Source organism: Monodon monoceros, unplaced genomic scaffold (assembly GCF_005190385.1).
Source record: "Monodon monoceros isolate NGI ecotype Baffin Bay Population unplaced genomic scaffold, NGI_Narwhal_1 Super_Scaffold_10, whole genome shotgun sequence".
NCBI classification, from domain to species: Eukaryota; Metazoa; Chordata; class Mammalia; order Artiodactyla; family Monodontidae; genus Monodon; species Monodon monoceros.
Window position 1 is genome coordinate 57,468,329 of NW_021703766.1, and position 26,347 is coordinate 57,494,675.

The following is a 26,347-nucleotide window of genomic DNA, read 5'->3' on the forward strand; positions in this document are numbered from 1 at the left end:
TTGTATAAATGGAATCATACGATGTGTGGACCTTTTGTGTCTAACCGCTTTTACTTAGCATAATGTTTTCAAGGATCATCTATGTTGTACCATGTGCCAGTACTTCTATCTTTCTCCTTGCTTAATAACATCCCACTCTATGGAGAGACCACATCTTGTTAATTTGTTTATCGGTTGATGGACATATGCGGCGTTTCCACCTTTTTGCTCTTATGAATAATGCTGCTATGAACGTTTGTGTGAGGGTTTCTCTTGTGTGCAGGTACATGTATTTACAATTTTGGATATATACCCAAGAGTGGAATTGCTGGGTCAGGTAGTGACTCTATGTTTACCTTTTCGAGGAACCATCAGACTGTTTTCCACACCAATAGCACCGCTCAGATTAAATCCTGCCCCTTTTGTGTTTCCACAGCTCTCTCGGTGACTCCCAGTTTACAGCACTCAGTACATCTGGCAATGCTTTATAGCTCTTTGCCTGCAGACCTATTTCCTGCACCAGGTCCCAGATCCCTAAAAACAAAGGTTACTGTCTGCTGTCATATTCATTTTGACATTCTCAGTCTTGTTATACGTAAAATGGAAGCGAGCTACTGGAATTAACAGATAATGTCACTGGGGAAGCTTTGTTTCATGAAAGTGGTTTCCTCACCTGGTCTGAGAGACTTACCCGAAGAAACTACTGGTTAGGAGTGAGAAAAGAAAATCCTGACAATTTCTCTTTCACACTTACGAAGTTGGATTTTTTCCTTTTCCAATTACGCTGTATTTATTCATAAACTCTAAGAACTAGGAAGCAAGATTGCTATATCGTATGAATTTATTTCCTGTTTTTACGTCTGGTGTTCTTCCTTTAGAGTGCTCTTGCACAAGGTTCTCCAGGAGCAAGTCATGTTCACATTCTGTCATCTGTCACTGTTTCCTCCACACTGGCTAGCATGTCCTGCCTCTCTTTCATTTCTTTTCACAGACGCTCCAGATTTGCAGTATGTATAGCATCCTTTATTTCCACTTCCTTTACCAACTTTTGCTCTGTGTTCAATCTCTTCTTTTCCATATGTTTTCTTCTTTTTGATCTAATGACTAAAAGTAGACATAACATTATTTAGATACTAATAAATCAGGAATTAGAGACAAAAGAAGTGAGGAAATATATGGAAAAATAAAGGAACAAACAATGGAATTTTCAGGCTTTCATGAATGTTATTTGTCTGATAAGGATGGTGAAAATTGCATTTCGAAATGATTTTCCCACTTTCTGTATTCAAGCTTTATAAATATCCAGTTTTAAACATGTATAATATTGTAAATAAACTATACTTCAATTTTTAAACATTTAGAAAAGTTATAATTCAATGCAATGAAAAGACATTAAAAAATATTTTCTAAGAGTACAAGTGCGGTCTGCCTCAGTAAGCATCAATTATCTCTTCTACTCTTGGCCTCTCAGCCTCTCTCTGACTATCTCTGGGGTGGTTAGAGAGGAGATCCATGCAGTGCATGCTTAACAGTATTGAATCAGACACTGCAATCTACATCGTTTTGCTCTAGAAATTTTTTTTAAGCAAGTACTGAAGAATCTCAGAACTTCTACAAAATTAGGTTTCTATGAGCATATATGTTGTTCTATCCTCACAAGGATTTGCAGGGGTAGTGGGCAATTCTCACTGGGGCGTCTCTGACCTGGGGGTAGTAACCTCTGTTTGGTGGGCCTGCATCCCATTTCCACATCAAACTGAGGCAGACAGCGCAGGAGGGCATCTGCCTGTCTGTGGTCAAAACTCGGCAACAACACGACATTGATAAGTATGTTTAAGGGAAATGTTGAGTCCAGGAAAAGTCTTGTTTCCTGAACTCTCTTTTCAGTCCTTGGAATTGCCTTGCAAAAGGAATCAAACAACCACACAGCTGTTTGCCTCTCTGTGTAATTTGATGCGAATGGCTCATTCCTGCATGTGTGGCTGTACATATTCATTAGCTTTGCCATGGAAAACCCAACCATCATTGTCAGCTCAGCTTCCCTTGGATTTTGGATCCGACAAGATAAGCTGGTTGACCCCCTACCTGAATGAATGAACTTTTCCAGTTCCTTCTCACTCTCTGGAAGGAGGTGCGTGGACTCATCCTGGCCCTCATCCTCAGAGCCCTCCTCTTCATCTCCTAATAATGGTATCTTGACATTTTTATAGAGTGACGCAAGTTGTTGTTTTTCCTCAGCCTGTACCAGTCGACTGGAGGACAAAATAGGTAAATTTAAAAGCACAATTTTCCCACTAAATCATCCTGTCTTAATCTTGTGACTTTCTGACGGCAAAGGGGTCACTAGTACATGGGGGAGGAAGCAGAAATAGACTTAAACCCAAATAATTATAGAACTATAATTAATTATAGAAATATAATTAGAATTATAGAATTCTATAGTTCTATAGAGTTATAGAACTCAGATTGGGGCTGACACGCAGAAAAGGGGCGAGTGATTTGGAGCCAGGTGACAGGAATGGGGCACTCGGGCTGGGCACAAACCTCCATGATCAAGTTCAATAACATCTTAATGCAATATTTTACAAAAGAAAAGTTAATGCCAACAAATCCATGAGGAACACAATGTCAACGTTTTAAATAAAGGTAGCATAGGTACCGCTGATTTTTCCTTTCGCTTAGTCTCCAATATGCTTTAGCCCGACATCATCACTGATCATGTATTTAAAATGTTGATATTTTGTTCATCATGGATTTTTGAGGGCATTAATTTAGACTTAAAAATATTGCAATAAATTATTATTTTTCTTGACTACTGAGTTTCTTGACTACTGAACCCCCTTAAGTTTTGCACCTGAGGTGAGTGCCTCGCTCACCCCACCCTAGGCCCAAGCTTGGAAGTGGATCATTGAACAGATATTTCTGTGTGAAGTGAAAATGGGTAATAGAGTGTTCTACTTTTTCCTAACATACTTACCTTCCTAATTGTGTTTGACTCATGTAATAACAAACCATTTTAGGGTTAGCTTATTTGTGTTCTAAGGGGCTGTGATGGAGGAAGGGGTGTAGGGGGAACATTCCAGAATCATGCTCTGTAGCAGGAAGAAATGGCCTGATTGGAAACACTGTTACAGATAATCAGGAAGCTGGAACAGGACCAGATTTTGGGTGAGGAGAGTGAGGTGCTCGCTTTAGGTGCACAGTTTAAGGGGGTGCCAAAAAACTCAGTAATGGGGATAAATATTTTGACTTAATATTGTAAAAAATTGAAATGAGGGGATTCCCTGGCGGTCCAGTGGTTAGGACTCAGTGCTTCCACTGCCTAGGGCCCAGGTTCAATCCCTGGTCGGGGAATTAAGATCCTGCAAACCTTATGGTATGGCCAAAAAAAAAGAGAAAAAGAAATGAATAGGAAAAATCCATGATAAACAAAATATCAAAATTTTAAAGACAGGATCCATTAGTGCTGTGATGAACGATATGGGAGACTGAGTCAAAAGGGAAAATGTGAGTCCCTATATACATGTTTTTATGTATTATTTTACGGTTCTTCTTTTCCAAAACATTAAAGTGGTTGAAATATATTTTAAAAATTGAAAAGTGCTGTATCATAACTCACAGCATTATTTTAAGTTTAAATACTTTATCTTTACCAGAAACAAAATTTATTATAACTTTACTTTCCTGTTTTAAGTGAAATCAAACTCACCAATATATTTTCAAAAATCTACTTCTGGAAAAAATTAACCACTAAGACTTATGTAAAAACATGTACTTTGGGGCACATATTTTTCCTTTTGCCTCAGGTTCTAAAATGCCACTGGGGGTAACACAAATGTAAAAGCTGTAAATGTTGACATTAGCTCAGTAATTTAATTGGACACTGAAATTCCAGGAGGATACGTTGTAGTGAGTTACTTTAGCAATCTTCATATGTTAACATCTTTGTCTAGACTAATGAAATAAACTGAAATTCTAGTTACATAAATTGAGTCATAGATAACCCAGAACCAAACATACTGGGGACACTCTCTCCTTAGCAAAATTTCTTCAATTTTACCTTTAATCTTGCCTTCATTTGACATACTCCAAGTGGTCCTAAAATGGCTACCTTAAAAAATATCCCATACATGGCAATACATTTCCCATGTACACACTTAATTCTGATAGAGTAAATAACTTAGTACTTCCTCAAGCTGTTTGATGGGATGTAATGGAGTCCTGGAACTAAATCCTAGGATAGGAATCAACGTGTTGTTCCTGATCAGAGTAGCATGATGTCACGGTGCGGCTCGCTTTCGTCTGACACTTCAAAATGATTTGTTTCAAAATGATCACATAACCTGAGCTTGACCACAAGCTTTATTTGTGCGAACAAGATGAAGTGTCTTCCCTAAATGCTACTATTACCCCTACTATTGCATTGATAATAAGTTTCTAATGAAAGAGAGAGTGGTCACTCTTTTCTGCTTTGCAAAGTATCAAGTTCACTCTAGAAAGCCACATTTTGGGAGGATGACAGCATCTCTGACTGTGGCTTTCAAACATTTTTGATCATGATCCACAGTAAGAGATAAGATTTACCTCACAATCTTGAGTCTGAAAAGGTTGAAAATCAGCATTTACTTTTTGTTGTTGTTGTTGACTACTTTGGCTCTTCGTTGCTGCGTGGGCTTTCTCTAGTTGGGGTGAGGGGGGGCTACTCTTCGTTGCGGTGCGTGGGCTTTCTCATTGTGGTGGCTTCTCTTGTTGCAGAGCACGGGCTCTAGGTGCACAGGCTTCAGTAGTTGTGGTGCATGGGCTCAGTAGTTGTGGCTCATTGGCTCTAGAGCACAGGCTCAGTAGTTGCGGTGCACGGGTTTAGTTGCTCTGTGGCATGTGGGATCTTCCCGGATCGGGGCTGGAACCCGTGTCCCCTGCATTGGCAGGCGGATTCTTAACCAGTGAGCCACCAGGGAAGCCCAACATTTACTTTAATACTTTCTATTCTACTAAATTGTATTCTGTCCTGTTTCTTTGCTTGCTTTTTTAAAAATTAATTTCTATTTTTACTTAAAAAATTATTTTTATCCAGTTTCTTTTAAATTTTTTCATTTATATCATGACCCAACATGAATATAGCCCATATTCTGAAAAACAGTGTCTGAAAATGTATAATGACCATAATAATTTAAGGATTATAAGAATTATCACCATCATCATCATTACTATCACAAAATAACCTAGTTAACTTGTTATTTCTTACTTAAGGATGGTGAAAGTTATTTACCATAGACTTACTATATCATGTAGGAAATAGTGATCCCACATATCAGGGCAATACTGAAGGCTATACACACAATTGTAATTACTTGAACAATAGCAGGTCTATGAGGAATCAGTGCTAAAAATGGAAAAAGAGTTCTCATAAAATCTCATGTTAGGTGTGACTATCAGTTAATATAATTGTTAATCATATTGTTTTGGCAGAATGGGAGACAAAATCAGAAATAACCTTAAAAATAGTATTCTTAACTAAAAAAAAAAAAACCACAGAGGTTAGATTGTACAGCCTGTGTGAACAAATATAATTTGAATTCCCACCCAATCTCTGATTCCTTTTTCCATCTGCTTCCTGTCTTTGGTCAAAGTCCTCTCTTATGAGACTGGATCCCTGACTCAGTACAGCAGAACCGACCATTGATGTAGCTGAAAGGAGAGTGGCCTTAGTTTTGCAACTCAAGTGTTGCCCAGATGGTCTTAGGTTGTGTAGTGCTGTTACAAAAGGAATATTGTAGGACAATTCAGAATCTAATTCCGCAAACCTGTATTGGGGTTGGTATTTAGGCCCACTGAATGTGCTACAAAACCTTGGATGCTTTTTGTAGATTCAGGTGTACCACTTCTCCCATTATCTGAAATAAAAATAAATAAACAGAGCTATTGTTGGTACAAACTGAACAAAAGAGCAACTGACTAAGTACATTACTCAACCACTTGTAGGGACTTCCCTGGTGGTCCAGTAGGTAAGACTCCACGCTCGCAATGCAGGGGGCCCAGGTTCAATCCCTGGTCAGGGAAATAGATCCCGAATGCTGCAGCTAAAGAGTTTGCATGCCACAACTAAGATCCCACGTGCCGCAACTAAGACACAGCACAGATAAAATAAATAAATATTTTTAAAAAAACAAAAAAAAAACCCACTTGTAAAAATCTGACAAATTGAAGTGCCTACTCCTTGTTGCAAACGTGGCCTTCCCTCACTTTCTGTCCCTTCACTGGTTCAACGACTGAGCTGAGAAATACTTTAAGATTCATACCTCAATGTGAAGTCAGCCTGACATGACAAAAAGAACCTGGACTGTAAAAACGCTTGCAGATTAAACGCTTAACTGTAGACCTTAGGTGTGGCTTACATAGATGTTCATTCTATGATTCTCTCAACTTTTCTGTGTTTTCAGATTTTCTTAATGAATATTAGGGGTGGGGGGGTATGGGTTACAGTCGGTTTCAATACAATGACTCCTGAAAATTGGTTGCTGGAATTGGCAATGGGAAGGTCATTGGAGACCTAGTCAAAGGAGATGTTATCGACGTGCATGAGTGAAACAGGTTTGAGAGAGAACAGGGGGAAAGGAATTGGAGAGAGCAAGTTTTGGAAACTTCCTGAAGAGTTTTGCTGTCATGGAGGGAAGAGAAATGGGGGCAGCTCCCAGAGGGGGCTGAGGGATCAAGAGACGAGTTTTGTTTTTTAATATGGGAAAACCAACATCATGTTCATATAAGAACGGGGATGATACTTTTAAATACTGTGATGTTCCTGGAAAGGGAGAGAGAATTGCCTGGGGTGTCCCCAGTTGGCCTGAGGGGATGTTAGCTGGTGCACAGGTGAGGGGTCAGCCTTGGCCTAGACAGGAGGAAAAATGAGAAGGTACAACTGTGCTGGATCAGGGGATGCAGACACTCTGTCAAGTGCTTGTGTTTTGTCAGTGATGGAGGAAACAAGGTCATCCCCTAAGAGCAAGCCTGGGGTAGATATGTTGGGAGTATTTGTGGGATGAGAAAAATAGACGTGAAAGTCACCAAGAAAAAGGGGAGGGTAAATGAACTAAGGAAATGGAGTAGCTTTCTTTCTTTCTTTCTTTCTTTCTTTCTTTCTTTTTTTTTTGCCACGCCACGTGGCTTGTGGGATCTTAATTCCGTGACCAGGGATTGAACCCAGGCCCTGGCAGTGAATAAGTCCTAACCACTGGACTGCCAGGGAATTCCCTGGAATAGCATATTTTAAATAAAATTCCCAGAAATGGAATTGTGGGGTATATTGACTCTATTTTCTTATTTTCTATATCCTTGATGGTCTACAATTTGGGGCCTTCATCCTGGGAAGGCTCCACCTCTCAGGGCTGGCTACTTCCCAGAGACAGCAAGCGACTCCCCTGTGGTGTCTTTGATATTCAAACCAACCATCAAACCCTCACACACCAGGCCAATACTCCCTCTGCCCCGAATCACCCCAGGGCCAGGTACTGGACACCTGAGAACCACTCCTATAGCCCAGAGCCCACCAAAATTATTCAAACTATGCAACACTAAGCTTACTCCATGTACCTACCCCACCTCACCCATTCCTACCCTAAAAACCCCCAATAGAAGCTCTGGGTCATTCTCTCCCCTCTCCTCCTCCTGCCTCCTAACCCACTCTGGTCCTTTCCCACATGGCCTGACATGCTGTGCCATGCCTTCTGTTTCTAGGATTCCGTGTGTATAAACGTCTTCCTTCATGACGATCATTTCCGTGTCTGCATGTCTTACCATACCTGATTAAAACAAATCCCAGGCATATTTCAACAGTCTGGGTCAAAAAGTGAATGCATTCTTTTTATAAGAATTGCCAATTGCGCTCTGTAGAAGTTGTACTCATTCCTAGCCTACAAACAAGATATGAGATTATCTTTCCCTACTCCTTTGCCAGGAGAGTTTGTTGTGAAATATTTTGCCTATTTTCAACATGATAGCTGAAAACTGGAACTCTAGTGTATTTTCAATGTGTATTTTCCCTATTATGAGGTAGACATCTTTCCATATAACCAAGAGTTGAAGGTTACAGGAGAAAATGGGAGTCTTCCAGTGACCTGACTAGACAATTCTGTCTCTCTCTCTGTATCAGAAGCTACACTTGGGACCCAAAGCTCAGGCGTGGCAGAGGTCTCAGTGAACCTCTATTGCCATCTCACAAGACAAGTTAGTGTCAAAGTAAGGACTAGAATGTGGGCCTTCTGACACCTTGGCCCGAACTCCTTTTCTGGGCTTTGGTGCTGGGTGGGGGGTGGTGAACTGGGAAGTGAAATATTATAGCTGGGCTTTAGGAAAGGTAATAGCGTCTTTGGGATGGATTAATTGTGGGGGGTTTTTTTGTCCTGTATTTCCTGATGCTTTGACCTCTGTGCTATTTTCTAATCTGCCCCAAGCAACATCATTACTAATCCAACCATGCGGCGGGGGACGCCTTTTTCTAATTTGCACAAAGGGGCTGTACAGCTTAGTGACAAGCAGTGCGGGGTGCCCTCTGGAGCCACACAGCACAGCAGCTTTGTGAACGTCCATGGATCCCACCCACCCTCCCAGATGCCTTGACTTACCAGTACGCCCTGGGAATGGCGTGGGTGTAGTACGTGCTGGAGCTATACGGACGTTGAAGGGGATCAGAAAGAAGAGACAGGTTTAAGATGCACTTAGGAAAATTAAGATGTAACTTGGTATTAGATGAGGGGGCCTAAAACGTAGTTTCCAAATAGCTAAGATGGTAAATGTTCTCAATAAATTTATTCCAATGCCTAGTATTGATAGAAATGCGTGGCTTAATTTGCAAAAGCATGGTGCTCTGCTTGCATCCAGTGTTTCCTTTGATGAATCTGGACCATTAAGAACACATTGCATTTGGGTCCTGGTCTGCTTTTGCAGTCACACAAGCTGGGAAACCTCCTCCCAAGCTGAGGACCTGGAGAAACTTAGCACAGAGCTGAAGAGGGCTGTGCTCTCATCAGGTCGGAGAGCCGGGGCCAGGGAGGGCCCAATAGTCACAGCCCTTCTGTCACCCAGCTTACGGAGAGTGAAGAGTATAGGATATAATTTCCAAGCAATGCTTATCTAGTTTTATTATTTTATGGACCATGCTACTAACAAATATACAAGAAGAGACACATTGGGCTTCCCTGATGGTGCAGTGGTTAAGAACCCGCCTGCCAATGCAGGGAACACAGGTTCAAGCCCTGGTCCTGGAAGATCCCACATACCGTGGAGCAACTAAGCCCGTGCGCTATAGCTACTGAGCCCGCACTCTAGAGCCCGCAAACCACAACCACTGAGCCTGCACTCTAGAGCCCATGAGCCACAACTACTGAGCCCACGTGCTGCAACTACTGAAGCCCACGTGCCTAGAGCCCGTGCTCTGCAGCAAGAGAAGCCACTGCAATGAGAAGCCCACGCACTGCACCGAAGACCCATGTAGCCAAAACTAAATTAAAAAATTTTTTAATCTTAAAAAAAAAAAAAGAAGAGACACATTGATATAGCACCTAAGAGGACCCCAGAATACATTCTCATTTCACTGAACGAATACTAACAATGACTCACCTCTGTGTTTTGAGAAAGCTCCTTGAACGTGAGAGAATTGAAATTCCTTAGCGTACAGTGTGGGCTTTTGGGTGACATTTGTGGGTCTTTGTGACTGCATATAACCTGGAAAAGAAAAGTTGCAGCTGTGAAATATAATTACTCCTTTTTACTTCCTCTAAAACAAGTTAAATCATGCTTGAAGCTACCCATTAAGCGTGTTGTTTGTCCAGCTGGTTTGAACTCACCTGCATAAGGCAAGCACAAATGAAGTGGGAATTCCATTAAAAACAAAAATAAAATGGCAAAAGAACTTTGAACCTTGTCCATCGTTCCAAAACTGCTAGTTTGTTATCGTATGGGTGAAAGGAAGTATTTAGTTGTAGGCTAGCATCTGTCCTATATTTCTCTGAGGAACTAAGGAGCTCTTCTCACTACAGAATGTTTGCGTTCTGACTGGGAACCACCAGTGTGAAGTCAGCTCATGTTGCCACATGGAATTCTTTCACGGAACCAGGTCAGCCAGTGGTGAGCCTAACAGAATGAGTGAGTGCGCTGGGAGGGATGCTAAGCTCTTGGGTACAGATGTGAATAAGAACAGGTCCCTGCCCTCAGAGAACGTCCAGATTAGTGAGGAGGCAGATAGAAATCAACTATAATCCCATGTGAGGTCTTCCCTGGCAGTCCAGTGGCTAAGACTCCGTGCTTCCAGTGCAGGGGGCCCAGGTTCGATCCCTGGTGGTGGAGCTAGATCCCACATGCACGCCACAACTAAGACCCGACACAGCTAAATAAATAAATATTTAAAAAATAATAATAATTCAATGTGACACATCATAAGAAGCCAACAGAGAAAACAGCAGGGCTCTGTGTTCAAATGCCTGAATTCTAACCCTCATCTCTGGCTTCCTAGATGTTTGAGCTTGATCAAGTTACTTACCCCTCTGAGCTTCAGTTTCCTCAGCAGAAGAATAGGACAGGAACTAGTACCTACTTCACAGGGTTACAGTGATGGCTCAATAAAGGAGTCCAGGCAAAGCTCAAAAAGAGTGTGGGCACTGAACGTTAGTTCTGGTTGTAAAATGGGAGAGTATAATATTTGCAATAAAGCAATTCAGTACTCCTCCAGCCTCTGGGGGTGCTGTTCAGAAACCTAGACCCAAGTGGTCATCTCCAGAAGTTTCTTTAAAGGAGATTAAATGAATCATCTGAAAATGTGGAAATGGGATAGAAAACTAGATGGCATGGAAGAAGGTTGTCCCCTGGACGTGCCCTTTGCCCATCTGGTAGTTCCCACAATACAGAAAACAGGTTTTCATTCCTCCTACCAATTAGAATAAGTGAACAGACCAGAGACCTTTTGAGGCTTGTAAAGTCCCCTGGGGTTAGGAGCTGGTTCCTCGTGTGCTGTGCCCCAAAGGGCAGCTGTCCTTCCTGAATGTCAGGAGATGACAAGGCAGGCCTCCAGATATACGCCCACTGTGGACCATGAAGTTTCTTGCTCTGCTCTTACAACAGCCCAATCTGCCTTTCTCCCATCCTGCCATGCCCGGGGATGAGCCAGGTAAGAACAAGTGCCCCACGCTCTCTCTCTAAATCCCGCAGTCTCAGAGTCGCCCCCAATCAAGCCTGTCTGGATGAGTTCATCTGCTGTGTCTCTTTGAACTTAGTTTGGGGCTCCCTCTCGGTACTGTGACCTTTAGACTGGATTTAGGTCTCTCAAGCTCCCCATGGACACCGCTGTCTTTGGGGCTGGTCTGGGATATCAACTTCCCAATGGTCACTACTGCCTTGCCCAATCCTCTCCGATAGGTCTGTGAACACCTGGCTCTTCCTAGACTTGGTTCTTACAGTCTGTGCACCCAGCCCAGCTGGATGAATCCTACAAGCATCAGAATACCACTGTGAGTTAATAATGCTGACAGATGTGTAGAGAATACAAGGTCAAGCTATGAGGATTAGGCCAAGAGATAAGATCTTTCATAATGTCACCAAAACCTTTCAACAGATTCCCTTAAATCCAGAGGTACCTGACCTGTTCTCTCGGCTTTCTTCCAAAGTAGTGTGTCCGGTTGCAAAACTGTGTTCCCAACCTTCGTCATACGCCTTATAGGACTATTCCTCATTGTCACCTTTACCAAAATTTGCCGTCAGTGGCCATGTCCAGCCGTCCCAGTCAGTTTAGCATCTCCACAACCCAGGTGGCAAGTGTTATTCACCCCAAATAATATTGTTGATGACGTTGGAGCACTACAGTGTGGATTGTATTGTAGTTTTTTTTATTGAAGTGTAACTTCAATTGTGTAACTGACATTAACATTATATTAGTTTCAGGTGTGCAACATAATGATTCGATATTTGTATGTATTGTGAAATGATCATAAGTCTAGTTAACATCTGTCACATATACATATTACAACATATATAATTACAAAATTTTTCTTGTGATTAGGACTTTTAAGATCTACTCTCTTGGGACTTCCCTGGTGGTCCAGTGGTTAAGAATGTCTTGTAATGCATGGGACGCCGGTTCGATCCCTGGTTGGGGAACTAAATCCCACATGCCGAGGGGCAACTAAGCCCTTGCATCACAACTAGAGAGCCCGCACACCACAATGAAGAGCCCACACACTGCAACTAAGACCCGACACAGCCAAAAATAAATAAGTAAATAAATTTTTTTTTTTAAAAAAGATCTACTCTTAACAGACTGGTGGTTGCCAAGGGTGAGGGGGTCGGGGGAGGGATGAAATGGGAGGTTGGTGCTAGCAGATGTAAGCTTTTATACAGAGACTGGATAAACAACAAGGTCCTACTGTATAGCACAGGGAACTCTATTCAATATCCTGTGATAAATCTTAATGGAAAAGAATATATAAAAAACGAATGTATATATATGTATAACTGAGTCACCTTGCTGTACAGCAGTAATTAATGCAACATTGTAAATTATCTATATTTCAATAAAAAATAAAGACAAATAAAAACATTGACTTTCTTAATAACTTTCAGATATGCAATACAGCATTAGTAACTACAGTTGTGACGCTGTACATTACATCCCCATGACTTATTTTACAAATGGATGTTTGTACCTTTTTACCCCTTTCACCTATTTCATTGTATTGTAAAATTTTAAATTTTGTATTTTCCTGGTGCCTCAACATACCTGCAAACAGGCTGTGAGCACCCCTCCCAGGTGACCAGGCTTATCAAGTGATAAGCTGGTCCCTGCTACGAGGGGCTTCCTCTTTGCTCTCCCCTGAACATGACCTAGTAACATTCAAAAGCACCAATGACATACCTCATGCCTATCCCTGTGTATTCTACCCACACCCCTAATAAAAGCACTTGCCTGTGGGCTAGTCTTCACTCTCTGCTCCCCACCTGCTTGGTTGAGCCCGCTCCCTGGCTTGCAGCATGTGTGGACCTTCGTGGCATGCCGTAACTCCATCTTTCTAGGACCTGTGAGTATAATAAATTTTGTTTCTTCCTGCTACTCTCCTGTGTCTCCTCTTATGGCTGCACCTGACTGACCATCACCTAAAAGAACATAAAACAGTGTTCATAACGTTATTTATAATAACCAAAAAGTTATTATAAACCCAAATGTCCATCAACTGATGAATGGATAAACAAAAAGTGTATATCCACATGATGGAATATTATTCATCCAAGAAAAGGGGGAAAGTACTGATTTATGCTACAACACTGATTAACTATGAAAACATTATGCTAAGTGAAAGGATCCAGAAACAAAAGGCCACATTATATCATTCCATCTATATGAAAGGTCCAAAATAGGAAAATCCATACAGACAGAATGTAGATTACTGGTTGCCAAGGGCTGGGGGGAGGAATGAATAGGGAGTAGAGTAATTGCTAATGGGGTTTCCTTTTGGAGTGATGAAGTGTTCTGGACTTAGATAATTGTGATGAATGAACAATATTGTGAATATACTAAAAACCACTTTAAAAAGGTTAATGTTACGGTATGTGAATACCTCAAGAAAGCTATTGCTTTTTCAGAAGACTTTCTTTTTTAGAGTAGCTTTATGTTCACAAGAGTTCCCACGTACCCCCTGCCCCCTCATACACACACACACACACACACACACACACACAGCCTTCTCCATGATTGACATCCCACACCAGAGAGGTACATTTGTTACAGCTGATGAACCTACATTGTCACATCATAATCAAAGTCCCTAGTTTATGTTGAGGTTGACTCCCGGCATTACACATTCTACGGGTTCTGACAAAGGTATCATGACATGTATCCAATCTTATAAAATGTCATACAGCACAGTTGCCCTGCTGTAAAAACCCACTATGCTCCACCTATTCATCCCTCTCTCCTCCCCCAACCCTCTGGCAACCACTGATATTTTCACTATCCCCATAGTTTTCCCTTTTCCAGAATGTCATATGTTGGACTCATACAGTATGTAGCCTTTTCAAATTGGCTCCTTTCACTTATTAATACTTACTTAATATATTCTTTAGTAGTATGTTTCTCCATGTCTTTTCATGGCTTGGCAACTCATTTCTTTTCAAAGCTTCAAAGCTCTTTTTAAAATAAGGTGTAGTTGATTCACAATATTAGTTTCAGGTGTACAACACAGTGATTCAAAATTTTTATGGATTATACTCCATTTAAAGTTGTAAAATATTGGCATATCCCTTGTGATGTACAACACATATTTGTAACTCATTTATTTTATACATGGTAGTTTGTACCTCTTAATCACCTACCCCTGTCTTGTCCCTCCCTGTCAAAGCTATTATTTTTAAAAAATGAGAAAAGCCTTTGAGTTTGGGTGATCTTTGGGGGTTTTTTTTGTTTTGTTTGTTTTTTTGCGGTACGCGGGCCTCCCACCGCTGTGGCCTCTCCCGTTGTAGAGCACAGGCTCCGGACGCGCAGGCTCAGCGGCCATGGCTCACGGGCCCAGCCGCTCCGCGGCATGTGGGATCCTCCCGGACCGGGGCACTAACCCGTGTGCCCCACATCAGCAGGCTTACTCTCAACCACTGCGCCACCAGGGAAGCCCGACTTTGGGTGATCTTAAGTGCAGCCCATGGACTACAACTCCCAGAAGCCTGCACAGGCCGCTGTCTCCCAGCAGCCTGAGTGCTCTTATTGGTCGGAGGCACGCCACGGTGCCTTCTGGGAGTTGTAGTCTGAGCCTCGCAGGTCCGAGGAGGCCAGGGCCCGGCCTACGGACCACAACTCCCAGAAGGCTGTGCAGTCCAGCCGCGTCTCCTAAGTAACTGAGGATGGGCTCCACCATAGTCTCTTCCTGCTACGGTTGTTCTCCAGTTGCCTCAAGCTTTTTGCTCAAGGTTAGGAGTTTTTAATTATTACCGGAAAGAAGGTAAATCCGATCCAAGCTTCTCCACCATGACCATGACCTTTTCTCTTGGGCTTCAGTACTTTTTAATAATGTGGTTTCTTTGTGTTTATCTTGCTCTGAAGTTCACTGAGCGGTTTGAATCTGTACGGTGAAGCGTTTCATCACTTCTCTGCGCACTGCAGCACCACGTTGGTCCAAGTTTCCATCTCTTGCCGGAACGACCACAGTAGCCTCCGCGCTTGCCTTCCTTGGTAACGGTTGCCTCCATCAGGTCATTATCCACACAGCAGCCACTAGGACTTCTTTAAAAACAAAAGCATTTTCTGTCCTTCCTGGTTAAAGTTGCTCAGTGGTTCCCATACAGAAACCCAGCCTTCGTGCGTGTCTGGGCAGCTCACCAAGGCCTTGTGGGAGGTCATCCTTCCTGTTGTGGGTTCTGACCAGACCCAGAAGCAGGGCCTGGAGCCAACTTCTGCCAAACAGAAAACAAAATCAAGCTTAGGTAAGGAGAGACTACATTCAGAAAGACGATTCCAGTAAGGAGAGGGGGACTGTTGCAGTAGGGAGAACACTCTTGACAGTAAGATCTGCAAGCATCTCCAAGGTTGCGCAGAAAGGAACTTTCTTTCATAGGGAGGAGTGAACAAGGCTAGAAAGAACCGGGTGTGGGGAGTGGAATATCGGACTGCAGCAGGAGATGTCTTGCTGTCAGCTGGTTCTAGAGAGGGGCCACTTTCCTGCATTCGAATACTTATTTAACCTTAGGAGTAAGTCAGAGTTCAAGGGTCTTTGGGGAGGGAAGAAGCTGAACTAAAGTTTGGTGAAGTCAACTCAACAGACTTTTGTTCTGATTGATCAGTCTAATCATTTATGAGAGTGAGTGGAAATTTGGAGAGTCTGGCTCTAGCCTTGTCCTATGTGAAAGAGGGGTCAAGAGTCCCATCTGTCCTTCACAGTAAGCCGTTTCCTGGAACACAAAAGGTTGGAGGGATTCAACTGTTTTCCAGGAGCCTGGAGGTAAGGTTCAACATTGTCACCCCTCACCTCCAGGTTTCACCCCTCCTTTATCCCAGAACCCTTTGAAGAGGATCTTGGGGTTGCCCCTCTAGGCCACATGAAGCCTGGGCTACCAACTTTTCCTATGGTGTCATCATTGCATGGGGCCGGGTTAGAGTCCCTCACACCTTGCTTGGGTTCTGCCCAAGGTGGACCCATAATGACCCCAATCCAAGCTGGCTTCCTTCCATATCAGGTCCCACTGGATGTCTGCTCCCAGCATGACAAGAATCTCCAGAGCACTGGGTCTAGCGGATCGGGGTTGGGGCCAGGAGGTCTATATTTTTAATAAGCCCCCAAGTGACTTTTAGGATCAGGAGTTTGGGGAGCAAGGCCAAACTTAGTGACTTTCTGCTGGAAAATCTGATCAGGTTCCCTGTGATTCGGGCCCCCAGTTCTCCAACTGGGGACCCTCCATCCTCAGGGCATAAATACTTGTCTAGACTCTTCAGCAGTTCCTCCCACCACGAGGACCCACCTTGAGCACCGTGTTGCCCATAAGTGCTGCTCACTCCATCTGCAGAGGGATTTTGTCTCTGTGACGACACAAGGGAGGGTGTTGCCTGTGCAGACAGAACAGCATCTGCAGGGAAGGCTGGGATGAGCCCTGACCCTCGTGACTCGAAGACTCTGTGTTGCTGGGGAGCAGCACCGCCCACATTCCTGGCCACTTCTCTCCTCTACCCACAAGGTGAGTCTGATTTGTGGTGTCTCTGATATCCACCCCCACCCCCCATTTTATGGTCAAGCCTTCTGACTAGTCCTTCTCCCACATACAGGGGTTCTTGACCATCTGTCTATGATTGCGAAGCCCTCCTCCCTGTGGGCACCACTCCACAGTCACCCCCAGTCTCCTCTCCATGGTCAGGAGACCCAGGATGATGAGAACTCATGGCCACCCCACCTGATGAGGTCGGGCTGCTGGGAAGCACAAGCAACAACCTGCTGGTGTGTTCCAAGCACTCACAGAACCACAGGTGCTGTACTGGACACTAGGGACACAGCACAACCAGGACCAACGAGGTGCCCTCCCCCATGGAGATCACAGCCTAGTGTGTGGTTTCGGGAGATGGTGTGGACAGTAAGGAAGGAAAAAAATAGACCAGGTGATGTTCTGTATTGACGTGTGCGATGAAGCAAGTAAAGACAGGGCAGTGAGGTGGAAAGTGAGGAGAATTCGTTGACTGGATGGTCCGGCATCATCCACAGGTGCAGTGACACAGCCTCTGGTTCAGGCTTCCTGAGGAGTGGAATCAAGGCAGGGCTTTGGAGTAGCTGAGAGACAGGCAGAGACTACATCACATCAGGCACGTTTCTCCACCCTGCCTCCACAGAGCCCTGGGCTGGTGAATCACATTTCAGTTATCTTGTGAGGTAAGAAGTCAGTGATTGCTTTCTGATGCCTTCACCTCTCCATCCTAGTATCCATCCTCCCACCCCTGAATTCAGTGGGGTTTACAGGGACCAGGATCTGATCCTGTCTCATGTATGCATAAAAACTGATCGAGTAGCTGCTTCCCTAAGAGAAATAAATGTGCTCACTGGCCAGGCAGTAAGCAAATTTCTGAGCATAACTATTTCAAAAAGAAAAACACCACACTGGATTACAGATTCCACCAGAAGCACGTATATTAGAACAGATGGACCAAAATTTTAACTTAGTCAGTTAAGTACATTTAAAGAGATATGGCATGATACTAACAATAGGAAATGAGAATAAGAACACATAAAAGAGAACCAAGTAGAAATATTAGAAATGTAAAATAGTGGTTGAAATGAAGACACAATAGAGGAAATGAGCAGCAAAATGGACAGCTGAGAAACAAATTAGCAAGCTGAGGAAATGTCCAGACAAAAGGAAGAAAGGAGAAGGAACTAGAGGACATAAAAGAGCAGGTAACAGATATGAACAACAGACACAGATACGCTGACATCTAAATAGAGTCCTAAAAAGAGAAACTTTTTAAATGGCAAAAATGAAATATTAAAAAATAAGAGATAAATTTCCCAGAATGTAAAACAAAATAAAGACATCAGATTAAAAGGCCCATAGAAGTGTCTTATGAAGTTAAACATTTACTTACCATACAACTCAGCTGTTCCACTCCTAGGTCTTTACCCAAGGTAAATGAAAACCTGCATACACAAAAAAGCCCTGAAGAAGAATGCCCATAGTGGCTGTATTTACACTAGCCCAGAACTGGAAACAAGTCAATGTCCATCTACAGGTGAACAGGATGACTACTACCTGTGGCACATCCGCATAATGGAAAGCTACTCAGCAAAGAAAGTAGACTACTGATAAATGCTACAACGTGGATGAGCCTCCAAAACATGCTGAGCAAAAGAATCTGGATACAAACATAGCATATGAATACTGTATGATTCTATCTTTATAAAACCCTAAAAGACAATTCTAATATGTACTGACAAAGCAGACATGTGGTTGCCCAGGTCTTGGGGTAGGGTGGAGATTAACTATGAAAAGACATGAGGGAACTTTTTGGAGAAGGGCAAATATTCTCTATTTTTGTTGTAGTGGTGGCTGCAAGGGTGTTGACATTTTTCAAAACTCATCAAACTGTGGCCTTAAAGGGAGAGTCATCAGCATACCAGTTGTGTTTACAGGGCTTCAAGACTGGATGAGATCAAGGCACTGTGAGCAGATGGGAAGTGGGCAGTCTGACAGTAAGAGGTAAAGGATGTGGAGAAGGAACAGCAAATGGGGCCTGAAATGAAGGCCAGAGAGGCGGGAGGCAAGTCCCAAAAGCCAGGTGAACATGTTTCAAGGAGGAAATGATCTATTATCTAAGAATCTAAGATGCTGCTGATAACGTCAAGGAAGAAAACAGAACTGACCACTGGATTTAGCAATGTGGAGGTCATCTGGCAGCAAGGCAGGTTTTGGAGTGGGTCCAAGAAAGAATGGAAAGGAGTCTTCCCTGGTGGTCCAGTGGTTAAGAATCCGCCTTCCGATGCAGGGGACGCAGGTTCAATCCCTGGCCGGGGAACTAAGATTCCACATGTTGCCAGGCAACTAAGCCTGTGTGCCACAACTAGAGAGAAGCCCATGTGCCACTACAAAAGATCCCATGTGCCCCAACTAAGACCCGACGCAACCAAAAATAATAATTTTTTTTTTTTAAAAAGAAAGAATGGAAGGGAAGTGAAGACTGCAAGAACAGACAACTTTTGAGATATTTTGCTTTCTGAAACAAAGCAGAGAATGATTCAGGAGCCAGAGGGTTTTTTGTTTTGTTTTTTTTAAGTATGTTTACATGTCCATGGGGATAATCCAGTATATATAGAAAACCTGAGGATACAAGAGATAAGGGAAACTTGCTGGAGCGATGTCTTGCAGTAGCGGACATGGGACAGGCTCTGGTGCCAACCCAGTCAGTTCATATACAGGCACCAGTGGGAAGGCACGGAAATTATGGAAAGTGGGTAGAGAAGGTGGACAGATGTCATGCAAGGCCTCTGCTGGCTTCTATCACTCAGGGAAACAGGAAGCAAAGTCTTCTGCTGGGAACAAGCATAAGGGAAGATTCAGTGAAGGGATTGTTGGAATCTTGGTACTAAACAGCCAACTAGCTTACGAAAAGACACTTGAAACCGATGGTGGGGAGGTTCCAGTCACTGGTAATGGAATGGTCCTAGGGATGACAATGGGAGTGACTGTCTGTTGCAGGGTGGGTGACAAAACCGTGAGCAGACAGGTCAAAGAACTGTGAGGTCAGGACGCAGGAAGACCATCTACCTGGACAATAAAATCAGGAAGTATTACGATGGGGGTGGTTTTAGATGCAATACAGCAAGAGCTGAAATCTTTACGGATGGGAAGAGTGAACCATTCATAAGGTGACTGCAACAGAGGGAAGCAGGAGTGATATGACAGTTTGGTGTCCCAAGAGTCAGAACTCAGTTTTAGAGAGAAGGGAGGGGAAACAATCTAGAAGCAACAAATGAAGAAGAGTGGGAGACAAAGCAGCCACTCCCTGCAAGGATCGTAAGAAAAGGTACTGTGCAGAGGGGAGACCCAAGTTTCAGTCACAGCAGAAGATGGCTGAATGGAGAGTTCCAACTGGGCCCAGCAGGTTTCAGAGTTGGGGAAGAGTGGAGCGTGGGGATCAAAAGGGCAATGAACTGAGCTAGATGTGGGTTACAATAGGGAGGTAAGAGGGGACCTGGGAGCCCTGGGTATATATAAGGTTGTGTAATAGGTGGTAGGGAGGTAGGGAATCCTTCTAGGAGGAAGCAGAAGTCTGGGACCCTTTTAGAAGGACACTTTAGAAGTCCAGGAGGCCCTTTTAGAAATATTTTTTAAAAGATACTAAGCTTGGTGGTACAGTTACAGAACTTGCCAGGATGCTTGTGGAATACTTGTGTATGACTTACAAAATCCTTTGTAGTCCCTAAATCAGAAAATCTGCGTTCAAAGTATATTACTTTGGGTATTAGAATACAATACCCATATATTGGCAGTATACCTCTTGATGCATTAGGCTGCTGTCTCTTACAGAGGTTAATAGTGCTGCCTCTATTCTCTCCAAGGATCTCTGCACAAATCATACAAGAAATCCAATTAATTTACCCCTGCAACCTTTACTGGGCAACCCCTATACATTAAGGTAGGGTCAGTGTTACATACCTATGGAAGCGCCAGCTACAGGAGTCTGACAGTGAGCACAGAGTCCCACCATACCAGCAGGCCACTTTTTCTCAACCACTGGAGAGTCATGGACCCCTCGAGAACTAGATGAACCTCCTGTACCCTGGATTTCTAACCAATGCCCTTGAAACCCATCCAGGAAGGACTGCTGGCCCCTAATTATAGCCCTACCTTAGGGAAATACAGGAAATATTTGTGAACCGAAGAAACGCCACCCAAGTCCTCCTATTCATCTTGCCCCCTTTCCACTCTGAGCACTCAGAGAAGCTTCCTCATTTTATGACTGATTAGCTCCCTTTCCTTCTGAATCTTCCCTACTATCAAGTAATCTCTTCATCTGGAGAAGATAAAGAAAATATAAACATTGAATTCTACGGAGACCTTGAGAAACGGTGCTCTCATGTGCAGATGTGTCTCTTGCCCTCTGCCTCATGAAGGGCATTCTAAACCTATCAAGGGGCATTTCCTCTGACTTGCCCAAACCTCCAGTGAGTCCTCCAGCCCCTGCTCTGCTGTAATCTTCAGGGTCATAGGTGGTGAAATTCTAGGGAACCCAGGGCGCAGAAAATGCACTGATTCTGAATGTCCAATCCAGACTTCATATTCCAAAGGGAGCTTTGCTCTCATGGTACCCGAAATCCCACAGGGCAGAAAGCCAGGTAACTTTACTTCTCATTGTTTAGGAATTTGATTTTTATTATCAAATATCTACTATAAGAACACTGGACAAAATTAAAAAAAAAAAACATTAGGGGAAAAAAAATCACTGCAGAGGCAGTGCAACACAGTGGTTAAAACAATCTCTGGAGCCAAACAATCTTTCTATTCCTAACTAGCTGTGTGTCCTTAAGTAGGTTTCTCATGATTTCTGCCTCAGTTTCTCCCTTTGTAAAACTGGGATAATAGTACCTATCTCATAGAATTAAGGAGACTGAACAAGTTAATATTTGGAAAGTATTTAAAACAAAGTTTAGCACGTGATAAGTGCTGTATGTGTTTGTAAAACTTAAAAAAAAACCTTAACTGGGTTAATTTATCCATGGGTCTTTCCAGTCGTTATGCATATACACTTTTTAGATGTTATAGTAAATATGTATATACAATTTTGTGTCCTTTTTATTCCTTTTTTGTTATGTATATTGACTCAGTATCCATAATTATAACTTACAGTGACTGCCTAAAACAGATTACAAACTAATTGTCCAACAATGCAGTAATGAGTAAACCATGGTCACTGACACACTGGGTTATTAAGTATCACCTTTTGTTCCAACAACATCAGTCTCATACTTATGGGCAATACCTTTCCATCATTAGTAATCTCATTTACTAATCTTTTCTAAGGTTAATCTCGATCAACAGTAGATATCCCATTCAACACTTTTTTTTCCTTAAATTCAGGTTTAGTATTCCATATTCTATTCCTCAAAGGGCACCCAGACCCTCCCCTTATAATAGCACAATCTGTGTTTCCATAATGATGACAAAATGTTATTGTAAAGCTTCCATCCAATGTTCCAGCTTGATGCAAAACAGCGGATTTCTAGTTGAAACACTTTTCCTAGGATAAAGTTTTTCCCTTAACAATGCACTCTGATCCACAAATAGTTGAGATCTCTTACTAAAAGATGTCTCATTCCCTACGTTCACGTTGCTCAAGTAGGATTCCTGGTGTCCTCTTCACTGTAATTATTTGATGTTAAACAAAGGTTACACAACTGTGGAAGGCTTTTGCCTATTCTTTTCATTCATAGGTTTCTTCTACGAAGATAATTTCTACTGATTAATAAGGGGAGAAGTCTTACTGAACAAGTATTAAAAATTTCCCCGCTTGATTATACTTATAGGTTTTTTTTCAATGTGTTATCAAATGTACAATAAAAGAAAAATCTCTCATCAATTCAATTCACAGAGTTTCTCTTCACTATGATTTCTCTGGTGTTGAAGTAGGGCTGAGTGACCACTAAAGGCTTTTCCACAGTCAGTGCATATAAAGCGTTTCTCTCCACTATGCATTCTCTGATGAATAATAAGAGAAGAATTCTTACAGAAAGCTTTCTCACAATGATTACATTTGTAGGGTTTTTCTCCAGTATGGTTTCTCAGATGTACAATAAGGGAAGAACTCTCATTAAATGCTTTCCCACATTCATTACATCTATACGGTTTCTCTCCAGTATGAGTTCTCCTGTGTGCAATAAGATGAGAGCTACAGTTAAAGGATCTTTCACATTGATTACATTTGTAGGGTTTCTCACCAGTGTGGATTCTCCGATGGGCAACAAGGTGGCAACTCTGGCTGAAGGATTTTCCACATTTATTGCACTCATAGGGCTTCTCTCCAGTATGAGTCCTTTGATGTCTAACAAGGTGAGCCATCTGGCTGCATGATTTTCCACATTTATTACATTCATAGGGCTTAATTCCAGAATGAATTATTTCATGTTTAGTGAGGGCTGAACGTTCTCTGAATGCTTTGCCACATTCCTGACAGTTATAGGGTTTCTCTCCTGTGTGAGTTCTCTGATGGGCAATAAGGTGGGAGCTCCAGCTGAAGGATTTTCCACATTCAGTACATTTATATGGTTTTGCTCCAGAGTGAGTTCTTTCATGTTTACTAAGGGCTGAGTAATCCCTAAAAGCTTTTTCACATTCATCACATTTAAAGGGCTTCTCTCCAGTATGCATTCTCATGTGGGCAATAAGATGGGAGCTCCAGCTGAAAGATTTCCCACATTCAGTACATTCAAAAGGTTTCTCTCCAGTATGAGTTCTCTGATGTCCAATAAGATGGGAGTTCCAGTTGAAAGACTTCCCACATTCATTACATACATAAGGTTTCTCTCCTGTATGAATTCTCTTGTGTACAATAAGATGAGAATTCCAGCTGAAGGCTTTTCCACATTTATTACATTCATAGGGTTTGATTCCAGTGTGAGTCCGTTCATGTTTAGTAAGGGCTGAATGATTCCTAAAAACTTTTCCACATTTATCACATTCATAGGGTTTCTCTCCAGTATGAGTTTTCTTATGTTGGATAAGGTAAGAGCTCCAGATAAAAGATGTCCCACATTCATTATATTCGTAGGGTTTCTCTGCAGTGTAAGTGCTTGTATGCTGTGTAAGGAATGAGTCATACCCAAAAACTTTCTCCCATTCATTGTATTTATATGCTTTCTCTACAGTACCAATTTTTTGATGTTCCATAAAGGATGAAAAGTAAAAGATATTCTCATATTCTTTGTAATCATACTGGTTTCCTCCAATATGAAGTCCTGGATGTTCACTAAATGATGGGCTCTGGTTAAAGATTTGATGGCATTCCTTATATTCATATAGTTTTTCTCCTGTATGCATTCCCATATGATCACCAAAATGCAGTATATGATTGAAAGATTTAACAGCATCAGTACATTTGAAAAGATTATCTCCAGTTTGCACCCTTGCAGGGTGAACAGGTTGCATGGAGTGGTAGAAGGCTTTGTCATACTCATTATTTTCACAGGTAATCTTATCTGCATACATTATGGCTGAATTACATCTCCAACTTTCAGCATTTGTATCAGGCTTATAGAAATGTTCTATTTGAGAAACTTTCTGAGATGGAACAATGCTTAGTCTCTGGCTACACCCTGCCCCAAGTTCACAGAACTCAGCGCCTCTTTGAGACAGTACTTGCTTTTGCATGAAGACCATTTGCCTCATAGCTGTACTCTGGTTCATGTGATACATTTCTAATTGGTCTTTACATCCCAAAACTTCTAACCTGGAGAACCAAGGATCATCCCATATGTATCTCTCCAACTTCATGCTATGGGACTGTTCCTCCTCAAGAATGCTCTGTGTTGGGATCAACGCTTTGCTTTCAAGATTTCTCACCCATTCTGAAATAAACAGAAAATATCCATGAGAGCATAGGGAAAGAACTTCTAAGAGTAGAGCGGAAAAGGTAAGATTTACTGTCCATATTATTGAAAAGGTAAGCATGAACTTGTTTCCAAATAGACTTGTAACCCAGAGGAAGATCGTAATAGGAAAGAGAAGAATAGTAAAAAGTGAACAAAAGTAGTTAACCAGAATACAAAGTGTGCACTGAATATGAATAAAACCCATTTAGGAGTATCTTCCCATGAAAAGGAGAACCAGTTATTACGTGTGTGCAGGAAAGAGTTAACTCTACACACTTGAGTTGGTCACACTTTGCACATTCCCAAGAAGGCCTGTTTCATGACTGGCCCTCGGCCAACTCCTAAGGACTGAGATCCTGGAATGTTCTAACTCATAAGAGTGTTCTGCATGCTTGAACCCTTGAAGTATACTGTACCAACTTCTCTAGATAGTTTGTACAAACAATGTCATTTATGGTGAACACCTGCTTCCTTCTGGGGTTCTGGAGCTTCCATGATTAGTCAGTCAGTCATGTGTGTCTAAATGACCAACCCCCAATAAACACCCTGGACTCACAGGCTTGGGCAAGCTTCCCTAGTAGATGACACTTCACACAACTCATTGCTGAAGGAATTAAGTGTGTTCTTTGCAACTCCACTGGGAAAGAACTACTGAAAGCTTGCATTTGGTTTCCTCCAGACCTCGCTCCATGCACCTTTACCCTCTGCTGATGTTGCTTTGTGTCCTTGCACTGTAATAAACCATTACCCTGAATATAATGCCTTTTGAGTCCAGGGAGTCCTTCTAGTGAATCACTGAACCTGGGGGTTGTCTGGAGGATCCAGATGCATTTAATACTATTAAGGTGAAAAAATAATAACTGGCTTAACAAAAGACAGATGAACAACCAGCCCCTCAGAAACTAATGTTTAAATTATTAAAGTGTGCTAATTCATTTCTATGTTATAATGTCCTTACTGTTCCCCTACTTTGACACCTGCCAAAAAAAGAAGGGGATGGGGTTAAGAGAAAGTATCACCAACAAAGGCTTCAAGCTATCACATTATTTCCTATCTCACAGAGTTCAGTCAATAACACAAAATCATCCTCCTGAATGGCAAAAATCACATGGTTTCAGGATACTCCTAAAGTTCTTCTAACATGTGTAGAATAATGACAAAAGAGATAGGCTGGAAAGACAGCACACTGCAATGAAGCAGATACAGGAGTTATGGTCTGATAATCTGTATTTAAGTACTGGCTCTGCCCCTATCCTTACGTGACTTTTCTGAAGATTAAATGAGATTGTGAATCCAGCAAAATGTCTGGCAAATTCAATATGTGGAAGCTACCTATCATCACTGCTGAGGTATCAGTCCTCCAACAACAGGGGTCTGTATTAGTTTCCTATTGCTGCTGTAACAAATCACCACACATGTTGTGGCTTAAAATAACAAACTCACTGTCTCACAGTTTGAAAGTCAGAAGTTCTAAATGGCTTTCACTGGGCTAAAATCAAGATAGCTTTCCTTCAGAAGCTCTAGGGGAAAATCCACATCCTTGCCTTTTCCAGCTTTAAAAGCTGCCTGCATTCTTTGGCTTGTAGCTCCCCCCTCCATCTTCAAAGTTTATCATTCCAACCTTTGCTTCTGTCAGTCACATCTCTGTGTCTCTGACACTCCTGCCTCACTCTTAGAATGACCTCACAATAACATGGGCCCATCCAGACAATCCAAGATAATCTATCTCAAGATCCCTAGTTTAATTCACATCTGAAAAAGTCTCTTTTGCCATATAAGGCACC

At 42.3% G+C, this 26,347-nt stretch overlaps 2 protein-coding genes across 8 annotated transcripts in view; both read right to left on the bottom strand.

Annotated features, from left to right (window-relative positions):
* Positions 1-313: 313 nt before the first annotated feature.
* Positions 314-9,900, bottom strand: CUNH19orf18 (chromosome unknown C19orf18 homolog). The gene is made up of 4 exons (XM_029236720.1): positions 9,819-9,900; positions 5,260-5,362; positions 2,065-2,231; positions 314-1,083 (listed from the first exon to the last, which is right to left on the bottom strand). The coding sequence occupies exons 1-4, from the start codon at positions 9,898-9,900 to the stop codon at positions 965-967; spliced, it is 471 nt and encodes a 156-aa protein (XP_029092553.1). The 3' UTR covers positions 314-964.
* A 2,776-nt stretch (positions 9,901-12,676) lies between these two features.
* ZNF606 (zinc finger protein 606) overlaps positions 12,677-26,347 on the bottom strand; it is a 66,832-nt gene continuing 53,161 nt past the window's right edge. For 2 of the 7 annotated variants that reach the window (XM_029240486.1, XM_029240478.1), the window contains one exon: positions 21,779-24,539. In XM_029240486.1, the coding sequence (XP_029096319.1) occupies positions 22,552-24,539 (1,988 nt within the window). In that variant the 3' untranslated portion in view covers positions 21,779-22,551. Of the gene's footprint in view, positions 15,400-21,778; positions 24,540-26,347 lie in introns of those variants that run through there. The other 5 variants (XM_029240522.1, XM_029240513.1, XM_029240504.1 and 2 more) reach the window with 5 other exon arrangements.

Excerpts from the sequence above, each read along its gene's own strand:
- CUNH19orf18 (XM_029236720.1), bottom strand. The coding sequence starts at position 9,900 with ATGGACAAGGTTCAAAGTTCTTTTGCCATTTTATTTTTGTTTTTAATG. Across the intron at positions 5,363-9,818 it reads TTTGTGCTTGCCTTATGCAG|CACTGATTCCTCATAGACCT; the intron begins GTGAGTTCAAAC and ends TTCCATTTTTAG. Across the intron at positions 1,084-2,064 it reads GGAAAAGTTCATTCATTCAG|TCATTAGATCAAAAAGAAGA; the intron begins GTAGGGGGTCAA and ends GTCTACTTTTAG.